Source organism: Pleurodeles waltl, chromosome 4_2 (assembly GCF_031143425.1).
Source record: "Pleurodeles waltl isolate 20211129_DDA chromosome 4_2, aPleWal1.hap1.20221129, whole genome shotgun sequence".
Taxonomy (NCBI): Eukaryota; Metazoa; Chordata; class Amphibia; order Caudata; family Salamandridae; genus Pleurodeles; species Pleurodeles waltl.
Genome location: NC_090443.1, coordinates 669984982 through 670002409, shown reverse-complemented (window position 1 = coordinate 670002409; position 17428 = coordinate 669984982). Strand labels below are relative to the sequence as shown.

The window sequence follows — 17428 nt, the reverse complement described above, 5'->3', positions numbered from 1 at the left end:
TGCAGCCTATGTGCAGTTGTAAACTGCAAAAAATATTTTGTCAAGCCTAAACCTCTCTTTTTAATAACGATAAGTCATCCCTAGGGTAAGACCCTAAGCAGCCCATATGACATGGTCCATTGTATTTAAACAGTTGGGCATGTACTTTTACGTTTTATATGTCCTGGTACTGAAAAACTCACAAAAAATGTTTTCACTACTGCAAGGCTTACCTCTTGTGTAGCATAACATTGGGCTACCTTATTACATTTAATAAGTACTAACATCTGTTTGGGAACAGGTATAAATAACTTGTTTGGTGTCTAAAAAATTGTCGTCTAAAATCCTCTCTAGTGGTAAAGTCGGATTTTAAGTCACAATTCTGAAAATGCCACTTTTAGAAAGTTGCCATTTTCTTGTTCAAACCATTGGGTTCACTTCTGGATCTGCGGAGGGATCTCAGAGGACTGCTTGTGGCCTGCTGTGTACTTCAGAGGAGTGCCCTGCCCCTCCGAGATGACTGCCCTGCTTCCTGAAGCCTACCCTGTGCCCACAGAAAACTGCCCTACTGCTGCTTGAGATCTCTTTTTCTGTTTTAACTCAGGACCACCAGAGTGACTCCAAAGGCTAGTTTGCTGGCCTGCTGTTCAGAGCTACAGGGAGACAAAAACATCCAACAACTTTTAAAGTGCACCTTGAACCAGCTGGAAATGAGTCCTGACCCGCCAAGTGGTGTCCACCCCCGAGTCCTAGACCCTCGGAAGTGGGGCTAAAGGTGCCCAACCAGCCAAAATCCAAAACTTGTGATTTAAAATATGTTCTGCCAAAAAGTGCCCTGAGGACAACGAGGAGACCAGGACTTTCTTGCTTGCGAAGGTACATTTGCGCTGACTCCCGCTACATTCTTCTCTGCAGTAGCAAATCCTATTTAGGAGCTTTTCTCTGCAAGGGAATCCGGCCTCCTGCACTCTTTAGCTTTGTCCCCCTAGAGATCTTCGACTTTCAAAACAGAGACTAAGGCGGGAGACCGCGGATGCCATTCTGGCTTTCCCGCTGGGCCGGCGGGCGACCGCCAAAAGGCCGCCCGCCGGCCCAGCGGGAAAAGCCCCTGCAACATAGAAGCCGGCTCCAAATGCAGGGGTGCGACGGGTGCAGTAGCACCCGTCGCCATTTTCACTGTCTGCAAAGCAGACAGTGAAAATCTGCATGGGGCCCTGTTAGGGGGCCCCTGCACTGCCCATGCCAGTGGCATGGGCAGTGCAGGGGCCCCACAACACCCGTTCCCGCCATCCTGGTTCTGGCGGTGTACACCGCCAGAAACAGGCTGGCGGGAAGGGGGTCGGAATCCCCATGGTGGCGCTGCAAGCAGCGCCGCCATGGAGGATTCCCTGGGCCAGGGGAAAACCGGCGGGAAACCGGCGGGAAACCGGCGGGAAACCGGCGGGAAACCGCTGGTTCCCCTTTTCTGACCGCAGCTTTACCGCCACGGTCAGAATGGCCCTGGAAGCACCGCCAGCCTGTTGGCGGTGCTTCCGTGGTCCCCGGCCCTGGCGGTCATGGACCGCCAGGGTCGGAATTACCCCCTAAGTCCTAATGAAGAAATCTTCACCACACCTTCATCTAGTGGCTCCCCGACGACAGGGCCTTGGACATCACTGGCTGCCTTGCCCCACTGAACTTTACGTTCTGAGACATTTTCCTGTGAAATTTCATCTAACTCTAAAGGTAAGCAAAGACCGGGCCAATCCACCTTGTGTATCTGAACCACACTCCATTGGGATCGGCTATGACTTTTGACTTTGCCCCAGTCTCGCTGGAATAGATGTCCGTAGTTGGCGCATGGATCTTTTAAGCGCTGGAATGCACTGAAAACTTTAGAAATTCATAACTCTGTTTCTAACAATTATAGTTTTGTTGTTTTGGTGTCAAAAATGTATTACACTGTACTATATTTTTCCAAATTAGTGTGGGATTTTTCTAGTGTTGTATTTCCAGTTTATACATTGCCTCTAAATTGAGCCTGACTGCTTTTGTGCCAAGCTATCAGAGGGCTAAGCACAGGTTAACTTAGTGACTGTTTGTGGTTCACCCTGACAAGGAGTGTGGCTGTTGCTAGAGAAGGGCTCACACTCCCGCCCTCCAGCAACAACCCGGTTTCTCATAGTCACTTTTTTTTTACACCAGCACAGTGTTGAAACATCTACCCCGATGTCTGTCTGGCATTGCAGGAATAGAGCATGCTACAAAAAAAATGCAGTCACCTACATGAATTTATGAGGGCTTTTGTATATCAATTATTTTAAGACTTCTTAGAGCTGTGCTGGAATTCTGTCTTACTGTGCTTTGTTGTACAGAATGTTCTGTTGGATGTCTATAAACCACTGTAAAAATAAAATTGCACTATTGAATATCGAGGATATAAATATCATGGAACAAGAATGTCATGGACAAATTACAAATACCAAAATATCGAAAGGTAAGTGTCTATAGAGGAAGTATACATTTATTATTCCTAACTCCACGTCGATGTGCTTTGAAAATACATATATATGTCTCAAGGTAAATACATGTGGAGCTAGATATAGAACATCTATTCTTAATTACCTTTTTATACTTTGAATTCCATATTATAGCTTTGATATTCTATCTGTGATACTCAATGGGCAGATCAAAAAATCATATGCCTCAATTCAGTCAAATTGAAAACATTGGTAACTACTGAGATTTCTAACAGGGTTTTCATTTTCTCCCTCATTACTGTTTTGCTTTGTATTGTTCTTACCCTGAAATGCCTGTATCACAATGCACAAAGGTTACTGGATGTTTATACATAGGAACTGTTCTTCTACTTGGTTTTAGCACTGACTTAACCTCTTTCTTTTTCTTTTACAGATTAATGCAGAAGGAACACTAGAAGACATTTTTTTGCAAGTCTGCGCATCTGTTGACCCTATTTTCTGAGATGAAGAGACACTCAGATTTTTGGCTTTTCAATATATATGTCATTCAACGTAAAAAAAAGGCAGACCAGGCAAAGAAGTCCCAAAGCAATACGTGTTGTGGTAGAATGTATCTGGATCTAGTGCATGAGATACTAAGCGCCGCATTTGCGTCATTCTTTGACGCAAAAGTGGCGCAAACGTACAAAATACAATTGTATTTTGTAACTTTGCGCCACTTTTGTGTTAAAGAGCGGCGCAAATGTAGTGCTAAAAAAGTATAAATATGGGCCTAAATGTCAGCTAGTGCCCTGTCACTCATTGACGACAGCGCAATGGCTGTAATGTATTACAAATGCTTCGTAAAGATGGCTTAGAATGCTGCAATTAAATGTCGCCCGTTCTAGAGGAAAAATCACTATGATGGACACTCACGTAATTATGTCTCTGGTGTTAAATATATAAACCAATTATCAGATGTCTTTCCCATACCTTGGGAAATAAAAGAATCAACTTCCAGGGTGCGCATGTACACTTCAGGTCTATTGCTAAACCTTGCAAAGCACCCCTTTCTTGGTATGCTGACCAGATCACTTTTCTAAGAGAAAAAAACAGCACTGACCTTCTTCAGCCTTCCTTTCATCGCTTTGAGTGGCTTTATCTTTTCTTGAGGCTGATTTGTTATATTTCGTGTCACATGTTTGGGTTTAGCTCTGTTTACTGTGGAGCCTATTGAAATGTTCAAAACAATGTTCAGGACGAATGAATATATCAAAAACGGTCAGTTGTTGCTTTGTGATTAACATTATTCTCGTCATTACATAGCCCTTGCTTTGCTGGACACTCATATATACGTTCCTTCTAGGAAAGGGGGACCTGTGCTGTAGATAAAGGGACATAAATGTAGGGGAAGTGTGAACATGTTGCCCTTGTGCTGTAATGATGCGCGAGCCATGATTAGTGAATGTACTTTGTACGGCTATAACTTGCTTCCCGGCAGAAAATACTACCTAGAACATTATCATTTTTCGTATCTGGTTATGTTTGTCATTGCACATAAATTCTTCTTCTTTGTAATGCTTCCATTCAAAAACAATGTACCAAAAAGAAGACTATCAAGTATTAATGTTTTCTCATGCTTACATGCTGCTTATATCTGTGAGACCAATATACTTTTATAAAATGTTTGCATATCAGTGTATCTATGGATTTCACAGGCATTGAAAGCCAAATAAAATATGCTATTTGTATGCTATAGGTAACAAAAAGGCATTCTAGACATTCCAGAGAAGAAACTTATATACAAGACAAGTACTTCTGCTAAAATAATGATTTTCCTTATGGTGGTAAACTACTTCAGCAGGAGTGAGCATGCATACTACCAGATTCGTCTAATAAATTGATAGAATGATGTACATTGTTTAAATTAAGTTGTTATTTTTATGTTTATCTAATTAGTTCTGTCCATTTTGGTTCATCATTAGTTTGTAATTTTGTTTCTTATTTAATTTGTGCTTCACAGTTTGCTGTTTTTCTTCCTTTTTGCCTTTTTTCACATGTGTGGAGAGGTAATGGGATGTGATTGACCAACATGGTACTTGTGTTCTCGTGTCACCTCGTAAGGCTTCCTGTGTGTTTTTTCATTCGCGTCTGTGTTTATCTCTGTAAAAAGGTGGTGTGGGCTCTTTTTACTTTTAAAGCGATTTTCTGTTCTCTCACCTGCATGCCTTCAATATTGCTGCTCCCTTATTTCTGACAGCCACTTCCTGATATTTGTCCCTTTTCTTTGCTGAAGCCTGGCCCTGTCGCCATATTTGCATTAGAAATGAAAGAAATACTTCACAAGTCATGGAGGGAAAGCTAGGCGAATGGCAGGAATTTTGTACGGTTTTTAAAAGTAAAGCCTACACAGGTATATATTGTTATTGTTTGCATGATTTTTTAAACAAAGTGATTAGTTTTCCTCTATGTTTTTTAGCTTTTTATTTTAGCAAGTAATCATTCCTGCAAAGTTACAACGAGAATTTTCTGGTGGGGTGGTAAGACTGATCACATCTGCTTAAGTAGTTTTCTCCAGTTCTCTGAATTGCTCCTTTGCATGACCAAACTTACTTTGTCATCAGTTGTACTACTGAAACTTATTTGTACTTTTCACAAAGTAAAATATCTTGTAATGAAGACATGCTAATAAAAACACAAGTACAAGTACAATACGTGGCAAGCTTGTTTTATTTCTAAATGCCAGGTCGGAAGGAGGAGCGAGACACTTGCATTTCCTTTGACACTTTAGAGTGCCAGTTAATATCTTATGGAAAACAATTTAAGCGATTACCACACCCATGTGATTTCTTAGTAGTATTTGTGCAGGGAGTGAAAAAGTACCTGTTGGCAGTCAAAGTTTGGTTGCAGTTCTGAGTTTCTCATGGAAGCTTAGACAGTTTTCTGTTAGACGAAGGTCGATCTGGAGACTGAATCAACGTGTAGGTGCCAAAACAGGAAACAATTGCTTTGGTTTCCTCAAACAGGGCATGCAAAAGAAACATGCCACATCACAGCAACCAGGAGGGATCATATAAAGGCAATTTTCACTTATGAAGGGGAGGAGCTGATCCCTAGGTAGACCTGTTCACAATTCACAAACTATTACACTGGACTCTGGCCTAAATTAAATTGAATTGGGGAACACAGTGAAGAGCATGGAGAAGTGGTAATCCATGGCTTGCTATGGTGTCACCAGATAAGACTTATTCTGCACTCCTCTATCTACTCTTTTTATCAATATTGACTTAAGTAACAGTCCTTGAGCACACATGGCACAAAGAGTCCACTAAATACAGTATATTCCACAAGTCTGCAGTTGTGTAGTTACACTTCCATTCTTCATTGCTCTTCTGCCTTCGGCCAACATGTTTGGTTGCACAGGGTATCACCCTACGACTTCCTCAGGGCTAGAACAAAAACAAAATCACATTTACACAAACTATCCAAAGAGAACTCTATTGCTAAAAACCTCACCTTGTAACAAAAAACAATTGACCACATCAAGTCAAATAAAATAGTACATACAACTAGTGTGGAACCACAACATGTATATGAAATAATTTGTACATAAAAGCCAAGATGTGATTATATCAAGCATGAAATAATTAGACAATGTCTGAAATGGTATGATGAACTAAATCAAAACATATCCAAATGTGCATATACACCTCAATCAAAGTAATCACATAATCAGTAATACAATTTTTGTATTAAAATGTGTCAAGATATATTCAAACTACATGCTCACCTCATTGTGTCACATGCCAATTGCCTCTCCATCACCTTGAGCAAAAGTGCACTCTTGTAAAAACCCAAATCAGCCCAAAGTGCTACAAACACACATACCTTATTGGCACTGAATAGAAAATGTGATCTAAACAAATATAGAGCTGAATTTACTCAAGTGTCCCAGCCATATAGTGTGCTCAGTTCACAAGACAATCAACAATACATATTCACTTAGATATCGAAATTTAAAAACAATAATTGTTTGTAACAATGAATATATATATATATCACCTACTGGTGGTAATTAGGACCATGTTTCCATAGAAAAAGCATTTTTTGAATTGCCTATATTGTTGACACCTTTTGTCTACTGCTCATTCAAAATTCCCCATAAAAGTGTGCTGGTGACTCTTGTTGTGGACCTAAAGTTTTGGGGTGGTTCGTCAAGCAGGGGCAGAGAAAAAGTGGGCTAAAAAAATGTGCATTTCCAATGGTAATTCCCACAGTACCATAGACACTACTAAAACCCGAACCACTGGACAAAATTACGCCAAATTTGGCAGAAAGCTAGCTTTCAGTATGCGGATTATGCTTTTGCTTATTTGGTGTAAATCTGTTCAGCAGTTTTTCTAGATATTAAAGGGGAAATACATTTGTATATCTAGGGCTGTGGATCTGTTGCAACGTTTTCACGATTATTGCGGCAAATTTGTGAATGCATGTGATGTGACCAGAAAGTTGCAATCGCCATTTTGAGTAATGGGACATGGTCCCCGGGGCTGAAATATGAAAAGTGACATAGAGGTTCAGGGTAGCTGTACTCTGACCCCAGGGGTTCAGATAGGGGGTGTTTCAGGGTCAAAATATGGGCTTAAAATTATTTGTTTGCACCACACGCGATATTCTCGAATATTCGAGAACATGCTAAAATTTTAAGAAACATTTACAGACTCCTTCATACTCGAATTCATTCACTCATTCATGCACTCAGAGACTCACGCACCCACTCACACACTCTCACACCCACTTTCGAACCCACTCAGACACTCACGTATCCACTTTCAGATCCACTGAAAAAGACAGACCCTGTGGCCACCCCCCACTGCATTCAGCCAAAGGCCATGAGTGGCGCGGGGTTGAGTATTTATAAGGGCTTAGCTGGCCAGAGGACAGGCCTTGCAGCCAACCCCTGCCACACATTGTGGAAGGCTGTGCGCAGCAGTGGTTGGATTAACGGAAAGTAATTAAACTTAATTTACGTTAAAAGAAAACATAGAAATTCACACAAAAAAAAGGGTACAGGGATGTTATACTTAGGTTCTGAATTTACTCGTACAAAACAATAGAAATTCATCAGTTATAGCTAGGGTTATTTAATGTAACTATAACTCATGCCCTAAGGTAGCAGCCATGCTCAGCTAAGTACTCAAAATATTATATAATTGATGACATCTTCTATGGCATCTTTGGTATTATCACTGCACCATTTGCAATAAAAATATTGATAAGAAAACTAAGCATGAAGAGGGCTCGAGTTATAGTTACCTTAGGGTGCAAGGGGAAAGGCAGGGGTGTGCCATACGTCTGTAAATATGGTGCATCCCTGCGTTTTAGAAGTCGCACAGCACTGTGGTGGGCCACTTTGGCATAAATCAGGGCCTACGTCTAATAAGCAAAGATAGATACAGTAGCAGTGGAGATGGGACAGATGCGAATAGACTAATACATGGTATAGGAATGGATAGAACAAGGAGGCAAGGGAGGCACTAGTTTTAGCCACAATGAACTACATAGGTTGAGGCAATGACTAGAATTTCACTAACTTTGACACAAACTCTTGAGGACAAAGCTGAGTAGTGGTGACTGCAGAGACGCTGCATGAAACAGGTTCTTCCACTAAAGACAGCGACACTGGTAAGATGTCATCCTATGGAGAGAACAACATACCTCAGTAGTATCCAGCAGAAAGGACAAAGTGGTCATGGTGGTGTAATAAAAAAAGAAAAATATGGGTGCGATAAACCATTACAATATGAGATCTGATGTAAGTGTCAAAACATAACCGTTGCTGGAGTACATAACTGACCTCTAAGGGAGACACAACTGGGGTCCAGGACCTGGAGAAGCGGCACTAATGTCTATAAAGAGGTTGCAAAGTCCAATTAAATTGATGTGCTCTACCAATTTCCTTTGGTATACATGTTTGTAATAAATAACTGTTTTATACTCGTGTACATAACAAACAAAGGCCTATACCACCTCTTTCTATAAGAGAGAAAATAATTGATCGCAACATCAATCTTTATGTTGAAAGAAACACTACCATGGGTACAGCTGATTGTTTTCATTACCAAAATAATGGGATTATTTTGTTCAATTGCTGTTGAGTTGGCATTTTGATGTCTGGGGTTGTTTTAACCCTGGCCCTGGGTGGGAGCAGTATACAGTGCTCCAAGTTAGGTTTGATTTTATGTGGAAGGGCAAAAGATCTTATTTATGGGGACTAGGACCTGCAGGGGGAAGCAAGGGAACAAAGACACAGCACCCTCATAACAGAGCAGACAAGATGTAAGTTTATGACCTAGAATATAATGGGGTGACTTCTATACAGAAACAATTTAAATATCTTTTTTTAATGGAGGGGAATGCAAGCGGTTTTCTTTCAAGAAACCCACCTCTCTGCAACAGAAACACATAGATTACATAAAAGATGGAAGAGATTGGTTTATACTACAGGATTTTACTGGTAGGCATGTAGTGTACTAATCTGGAAAAAGCAAGGATTAGGCAGTAAATATTTGAAAAAGTGCTGCAAAATGGTCTACAGATTACTGTCCCAATGTTCTTTTGGTCACATTTCTGTAAACCGTAATGCAATAGTTAAGCAGTTCAGTAGGGAGGGAATTGTAACTGTGGCAGCCCTTTCCATCAATGTCAAAGACCATAAGTGCACTGAATGTACAATACAATTGAAGCAAGACTTGCTGACGCATTGGGTGGTGAGAGAAATATGGCACGAGAAGCACCTTGAAACAACCGACTACTCATTTCTATCACCAGCGCACAAATTACATATGTAGATTGACAAATGCCAGTTACAAATGGATACAGTGAGCTCTGCTTTAGATCTCATCATGATCCTTTACTATTGATGATTCCGATGGACAAGTCAGTCATTAGGCTCTTATCCTGGCACCTACAGGACACCACCCTAAAAGGTACAGCCTTCTGTGGCCCCATAGCAGAAGCAAAAGTCAACTACTTTGAAGAAAATGAAGGATAAATTGGCACATGTGTGGTTTAGTGAGAAGCTTTTAAAGTTGTAATCTGGGGGAAAGTAGCAACACAATTAAACAAGTCCGAGATGTGATACAGACTGAAATCATGACAGTAGAATAGGTGTCACCAGGCATCAAGAGACTGGAACTGGAATTAGCGACTCATCACCAGCAGTATGCTGCTTCATTGGAGAAGCTGTAGAGTGATAGTGCGTCCAGTCTTTATAAATTACTTGTACTTGGACACGCCGGAGGTCGGTGAACCTTTTGACCGAGTTGGGTTCCCCTCATCCAAGAATAATCGGATCACTCAAATCAATAATCAATAACCAATACTCAATTAATAGATCAAACAACAAATTTGTTTAACAGAAAAATCTGTAATTAGACACACCATGACCTTTCAGTCATGAATAACCACACCTGTTTATTAAAGGTTAATAAGTTTATTTCCCTATATTAACAAAGCTAGCACAATATATGTAAGTCTCAAAATCAAATGATATACGTATACGAACATTACTAGCTGTCCATAGCGACGGAAGAAACGCAATCTATGCAAAATCTGGATTATAATGCACTCGGTTATAGCAATGCAAATCACTAATATAAGTAACTGAATTTGACTAATTGCATACACCGGTCAGCATAACAAGATTTCAATTTAGCATGGTACATCGAATGAATACCTCAACTAACCTCTAATTAGCATTGGCATGTGGGGCTTCATGCAAAACAAATTTAGTCAACATAAATTTAGAAAACTTCTAGCTTGGGCTCTGTCAAAATAAGCAGTTGGTACCTAAGAAGGAAAACACAATGCATAATACGATTATCCTTTTCATAATTACCAAATACAATCAGCATTCAAAGAAAAGTCTTCGTCCTTCAGGTACCGGTTCGATCAGCATGGGGCAGATTTCAAAGGGGCAAAGTTAAAGCAAGTTTCCTTGCGGCAGCAAGGAGAATGGGGCAAAAGTTGCTGCATGGACAAGACGGGGCAAAATTAAAGTTAAAGTCTCTAGGGTGAGAATTCTTATAGTCTCTTTCTCTGCGATAGAGAAAAGGCATCAAAGTGTAATTTAAAATGGCGTCTTGAATCTGGCTTCAAAATGGCATCAAAGAAAATGGCTGACTTCTCTTTGTCTGGTGGCTTTAAGTAAGAAACATTCCAAATTCTTCAGGGTCTTCCATTGGAGGGTTGTACTGCCATTTGTTAAATTTTGTTTTGACCAATGACTTTGTGTTTCACCACTGCGCATATTAGTTGCTCAATGTTCACCAGTAGCACATGGTATGTTTTGTTCAGTTTAGCCGCCTATGGGCTTTGACATTGCATTAGTCATTACATTCTGTATTCTGCCTATTGGCTTTGACATGGCATTAGCCATTACTTTCTGTATTCAGTTGAGCCGCCTATGGGCTTTGACATTGCATTAGTCATTACATTCTGTATTCTGCCTATTGGCTTTGACATGCTGTATCCAGTCTAGCCGCCTATTGGCTTTGACATTGCATTCCTATTGGCTTTGACATGATGTATTCAGTTTAGCTGCCTATTGACTTTGACATGCTATTAGATATTCTGCCTATTGGCTTTGACATGATATCATATATTACATTTTGTATTCAGCTCCGCTGCCTATTGGCTTTGACATGATATCATATATTACATTTTGTATTCAGCTCCGCTACCAATTGGCTTTGACATGGTATTATACATTGCATTTTATATTCAGCTCAGCTGCCTATTGGCTTTGACATGATATTATACATTGCATTTTGTATTCAGCTCAGCTGCCTATGGGCTTTGACATGATATAAGACATTGCATTTTGTATTCAGCTTAGATGCTTATTGGCTTTGACATGACACTAGACATTGCATTTGATATTTAGGTTAGCTGCCTATTGCCTTTAACATGACATTGCATTTGATACTTAGGTTAGCTGCCTATTGCCTTTAACGTGGAGTTAGACATTGCAGTTGAGAATCCAAGCTGTATTTTTCCAAGCTGTGTTTTTGCACCAGAGAACCAAGATGTTTTTCTCACAGTAGACTAGACATGATAAGAGAGAGTACATGGGTGTTGTTCTCTCTGCTTGAGCTTGGGAACAGGAGTAGTCTTGGAGACCTGGCCAGTCTCCAAAAGGCTTGCTCAGTTTCCCGGGTCTGAGAGGAGGGGGCACACCTTTGTAACGAATGTAACAGGCTGCAGAGAGTCAGATTCGAATCTGCCGGACCTCGTGCTGGAGCTTGGCGCAGGCTGCCAGCAATCCCGTGTGGGTAGATGAATCTCTCTTTCTCGCGGCTGACAGGGGTCATCAGCTTGCAGACCTTAGAAAGATGAAGCTGTAGATAGTTCCCACATGGTGAAGTATTTGTTTTGCTTTGCATTCAATATCTTATAAATATAACCTGCTGTGTATATTGCAAACTGATATATTTTGTTTGATTAACGCGGACTTGAAAGCTACTAATTCGTCATTCATAAATATTGTGGTTGGGGAAGAATTAACAACAATAAAAGTCTTCTTTGACCTCAGAAGTGCATTTCTGTTGTGTTATGTTAGTGCTTAGAAACTAGATAAGAGGAAAGCACTACAAGGGTTCATAGGGTGGCTTCTTTTTGACCAATGAATAGTGTCTTTCTCTTAGTACTCATTTATGCATAAGGTGTCCGTGGAGCCTTGGAACACAAGTAGCAACAAAGTTTGCCAATTATTTCTGTATCAGTGTTCTTTATTGTCTGCACCTGCAGAAACTGACCTTGCTTCAAAGGGGATGAAACTAGCCTAGCACGAAACCTTGAGATAAGTGTATTAGTCATTTCTACTGGAAAAATACAACCTTAAAGTTAAAATACGTTTTTGTTAATACAAGTGAAAACCACGCAGTTAAGTTTGAGACCAGGCAACTAGGCCAAAGCCTCTGCTAAATTTAAGCTAAGCATATAACAGTTTCAACAAGAAAATCATAGAATACATTTGCAATTATGACGGATTACTACATTGTCGATTCTTCATGATTATTTAAGCTTGTTTATAATAATGGTGAACTACCTCGTGGGCACATTTACCCACATACATTATTTTTCTTTGCTAAAATCACACTACCTTATACGATTTTGTTACATGATATATGAATATTTGTTAATCTTTCTTTTTCTGCTTCATCAATCCCTCCTCTGATGACTAATCATGTCATCACATTAAATCTTCCATCACAAATTTTATTTCATTAAAATTCTGTTTTAGTAATTTGGCGCTTCAGTCAATTCCCTCTTCCTTTTTGTTCCCTTTGATTTTTCCCTGTATATTTCTACTATTTTATTTTGTTCTTTCTCTTCTCTTCTCCTTTTGCTTCTTGATTTCAGTATTTTAATAACTTTCCATATTCCCCAAATAACTAATAAGCAGATTAATATTATTACTTTTCCTTTTACTATTTTCAGTAATATTCAGTTCCAAATGTTGCTGAGCCAATTTCCCACGGAAGCAAATCCTTTTCCAACCTTTTCCCATACTCCTGGTTCTTTCAATTCTTTCAAATCCCGACTCTCGTTAGTTACATTTGTAAGCATTTTCCTAATTTGCCCACTGTTGTCTGGTATATAAGAACAACAGTGACGTGCACTAAGCATTTTGCAAACGCTGCCATTCTTTGCTAAAAGAATGTCTAAAGCAAGCCTGTTTTGAAGAGTCATAGCTCTTTCTGCAGCAAGTTCAGCGTCAATCAGGATCATGGCTCCTGAGAATTTTGTCAGCATGTTATCCACAATAGTAGACAACTTTCGTATTTTAATTGAATTCAATATAACTCCTACAGAAGGAATCATTGCTCCAAATATATCTCCTACAACACCAGAAGCTGTCTCCCTTTTCTGAATGCGATGTAATTCAGACAGCTTTGGAAATTTCTTTAATTCGTCTAGTTGAAAAATCTTTGGAAATACTATTCCCAAATAACATCTCCCATACCATCCTTTTGGAAGGCGATAATAGGCATTGAGTCCACAAATATAGTATACTCCTGGAGTAGCTGGATCTAGGCCATTTAGCATGAACGTCCATTTAGCCTGAAACAAAAACGCATGTTTACATTCACTTGTTCCCACAAAGATTGTGTCATAATATGATTTAGGTCTATATATGCAAAGCTTTCCTACGTGTATTGCATCTAAAGCTAATTTCCCTTGTGTCTTTATTGCGGCAAAAGCATAGTTATCTACAGATGTCCTTTTGTGTAATTCCCTTTCTAATTTCTCCTTCACCACTTTCCTTCTATCTTCATTTTGATCTAAAAAGCTTTTCTCTACAGGTGAAAGCAAGCATGTAAGGTTTTCTCTATGAGCTTGAGCTGTGGAAAAAGGTGATAATGGTTCAAAGAAACCCCTAACTATTTCTATATAATAATCTCTTGCTACTTTACTCAAGTACTCTATTATGGGGACATATGAAAACATGACATCATGATTGGAATAGAAGTATTGAATAGACTCCTGGCCATAAAATCTGGTTAGTAACAAGCTACATGATATTCCATACGTAAGAGGCATGCTATGATATGTCACTCCTTCTATTACTGAGGTAGGTATTTGTGTGCACACATAACAATCTTTCACATCCATCGTCTCAACATACTCATTCAGCAAGCGATAGAAGACGTTAGAGGAAAGTTCTTTCTTGTCATGTAAATATTTCTCGTCTTGTTCGAGTTTCTGCAAAGGAGTTAATTCAGTAGTAATTTTAGAAGTAGAAGCATCATTCGCGTCTCTTTCATTCTCTCTATGCATTCCAAGAACTATTGCTATAATTATTAGTACACATGCAGTTATTAGACCTATACACATGTATTTACAATATTTCATTTTATGTCCCTTTGTAGTACTGCCTAGCATGATCTATATAGAATCAGAAAGTTGAAGACACTTTATCAAATCAGATTCGCAGATATATATAAAGCTGAACGAGTTCAATGTTCACACGGTTTTCTTTAGCAGCTTGGTCTTTTATCGGTTTAGCAGCTTTGTCTCAAAATCGGTTTCAAAGTCAATCAAGTTATCAATGTCTTATCCGGTTCAAAGGTCAATCAGGTTATCAATGTCTTATTCGGTAATGTTCATGAAATTTCAATTTTCAAGTACCAAAGTGACGTTCTGCTTCTTAGTTTTCAAGACTGAGAGATAGAAATTCGTCTGACCAATCGTTAATGGCTGTGTATGCCCACTCTGGACCGGAATATCTTCTGCTCGGTATTCTTTTCCTTTTCAATTTTGCATCTCCTTTCGATTCTCTTTCTCTTATGTCTTGTTCTTTGGCTGTGTCTTTTTCTTCATTCGATGTTGTTGTTGCGATAGACACTTCTTTTCTTTTCTCCTTCAATTTTGGCCCTTCATTTTTTTTTAATGATTCTTTATTCTTTGATTTCAATGGCGATATGCTTTGTCTCCGTTTTGCGCTATTTTCACCTGACGGACCTGCAACCGGTTCTGGAAGAATTTGAACGATTTCTCTCTGTTCTGTCTTGTCTCCTTCCCCTAGGAGGTCAATCAGGTTTTCTCTTTCTTTTCCTGTATCGTCTGCTTCTGGGAAAGCCCTCCTCTTATTAGGCTCTCCTGCTTCTTCACCTGAGATAGGATCTTTGTCACCTCCAGGATCTTTGTCACTTCCTGAGGCTTTTTCTCTGTTGTCCTCAAAAGGATCGACTGCGTCTTCCTCAGAGAATATTTCTTCTGTCTTGATTTCTTCTTGTTCACTTTCAGGCTCTCTTCGTTCTGTCTCAGTGCCTGGTACTTTCCTGTCAGTTGCTGGTAATTTCAGCGCTTCAATTTCCTCTTCTGTGGGACACGTCACCCTTTTCGTGTGACTGCCGTGAATCCAGTTGGGAACTCCCGCACACTTCACAGCGGTGGTAGTTGTCAGAATCATTTGAAAAGGTCCTTTCCAACGGGGTTCCAGACACGACTTCCTCACGTGCTTCTTTATCACGACCCAGTCACCTGCTTTCAGGGTGTGTCCTGGACCTTGGATCAGTGGCAAGGTGGTTGCCTCCACCTGGTGAGAAAAAGAGCGGACCACATCAGCCAGACCTTTGCAGTAGTCCAATACCATATCATCTGTAATATTTACAAGAGCATTTGCAGGAACTGCTGGAAGTCTCATGGATCTGCCCATGAGGATTTCATGCGGCGATAGTCCAATTTTCCTATCAGGTGTGTTTCTCATTGACATTAACACCAAGGGCAATGCGTCAGTCCATGTCAGAGTCACCAGATCCTCGGGGTCCGTGCACGTTCCAAACACTTCCACCACAAGACAGCTCCAATACTCTGATTAGATTTATCACAGAGTCTAAGAGAGTCCAAGTGAAGAAAAGGGGATTAGGACGGGAACAGGTGGGAAGGAGACCTGTAGGAAGCAAAAGGTTAAAACACAACATCAAAATTACATCTCATGAAATCAGTACCATGCTACAACTCTAAGCTTCGTCTTTTCCGAAAAAACATGAACAACCCTGGAATAATCCTAAAACTGACTAGGCTTTAGATGACCGAATACCTGAGGAGGAAACAGGAAAAGTTAAATAGGACTTTCAGATTCAAGTACTTTCTTTAGCATGAGAATCAGGAAACACTCTGAGCTATTTCTAAAATTCTGGTATTGTTGTGTTCATCTCAGAAATAACATTTGGAAGTAAATTGCGCATATTGCAGATTTTTATATGAGTATTAAACACCATAAAGGTTTGTGCACCATGAAATCACACAACGTAGATTCAAGGAATAAATCACGCGACGTGTCAACTTGAAATGCTACCAAGAAAATGTCTTAGAATGGTAGCGCACAGTAACTTACATTATTTATACACGAGGAAAGAATTGCGCGTCTTGCCGATTCAAATGCCACCATACAAATGCCAAAAATAGTAGCACACAATGAACAACATGAAAAGCACTCAGGGAAAGAATTGCGCGCCTTGTCGATTCAAATGCCACCATACAAATGGCAAGAAATAGTAGCACACAATGAACAACATGAAAAAACACTCAAGGAAAGAATCGCGCGTGTTGCCGATTCGAATGCCACCATGTAAATGCCAGAAAATGATAGCACACAATGAACAGCATGAATTACACACGAGAAGTGAATCGCGCGTTTCGCCGATTCGAATGCCACCATGTAAATGTCAAGAAAAGATAGCGCGCAATGAACAACAAAGTTAAATGCTCATGAAACGAGTTGCACGTCTTGCCAACTCGTAAAACATCATGTAAATGTCAAGAAATATCAGCGCGCAATGAACAATAATGTAATAACGAAGTCAAATCTTTATGGAATAAATTGCGCGTCCTCCCTATTTGCAAACCACTATACAAATGTCAAAAAATGGCAGCGCACAAGTAATCTGTTATTCATTTAAGAATTAAAAGCAAGAATATGAAGATTCTCAATTACGGTGTTGGAAAATGTCCAAACACCGTCTTACTGCCTGGAAACTGTGATCACCAATGAGAGATGAGTGCAGAAGACTGGAAAATCCAAATATGCCGCCGGGACAGGAGCTCAGGAAGAAGCTGCTGCTCTGCACCGGGACCTCTGAATAGTGAGCACTGGAAGTTGGGCTGACTCTCTTTTATAGAGTCTTGGCCCAGCCTAGAACCACGCCCAGGCATGTTGCAGGGAAAGTCTCCAGAAGGCCCTGGAAAGAGACCACACCCTAACACACTTTGAATGTCTGCAGCAATACATTGTAAATGTAAAGTATTTATAAGCACCTTAAAAATGATTCTTTTGGATGGAATTCTGCAATGCAAAAGGTTAAACAATAACATATCACCACAATGCATAAATTACTTTATCTTGCAAGTGTTGGGTTTTTGCATTCTAGATGCCCGTAGAGCGTGCACTGTCCTGGTGTTGACAGTACTCCCCTCTCCCAGGCGCGCTCTAGGGCCTGGTT

At 40.1% G+C, this 17428-nt stretch overlaps 1 protein-coding gene across 1 annotated transcript in view; it reads left to right on the top strand.

Moving 5' to 3' along the window:
- Nucleotides 1-5127, top strand: part of AK5 (adenylate kinase 5) — a 2252667-nt gene extending 2247540 nt beyond the window's left edge. The window contains exon 14 of the mRNA XM_069232252.1: nucleotides 2872-5127. Within this exon, the coding sequence (XP_069088353.1) occupies nucleotides 2872-2940 (69 nt within the window). The 3' untranslated portion in view covers nucleotides 2941-5127. The remainder of the gene's footprint in view (nucleotides 1-2871) is intronic.
- The last annotated feature ends 12301 nt before the right edge of the window (nucleotides 5128-17428 follow it).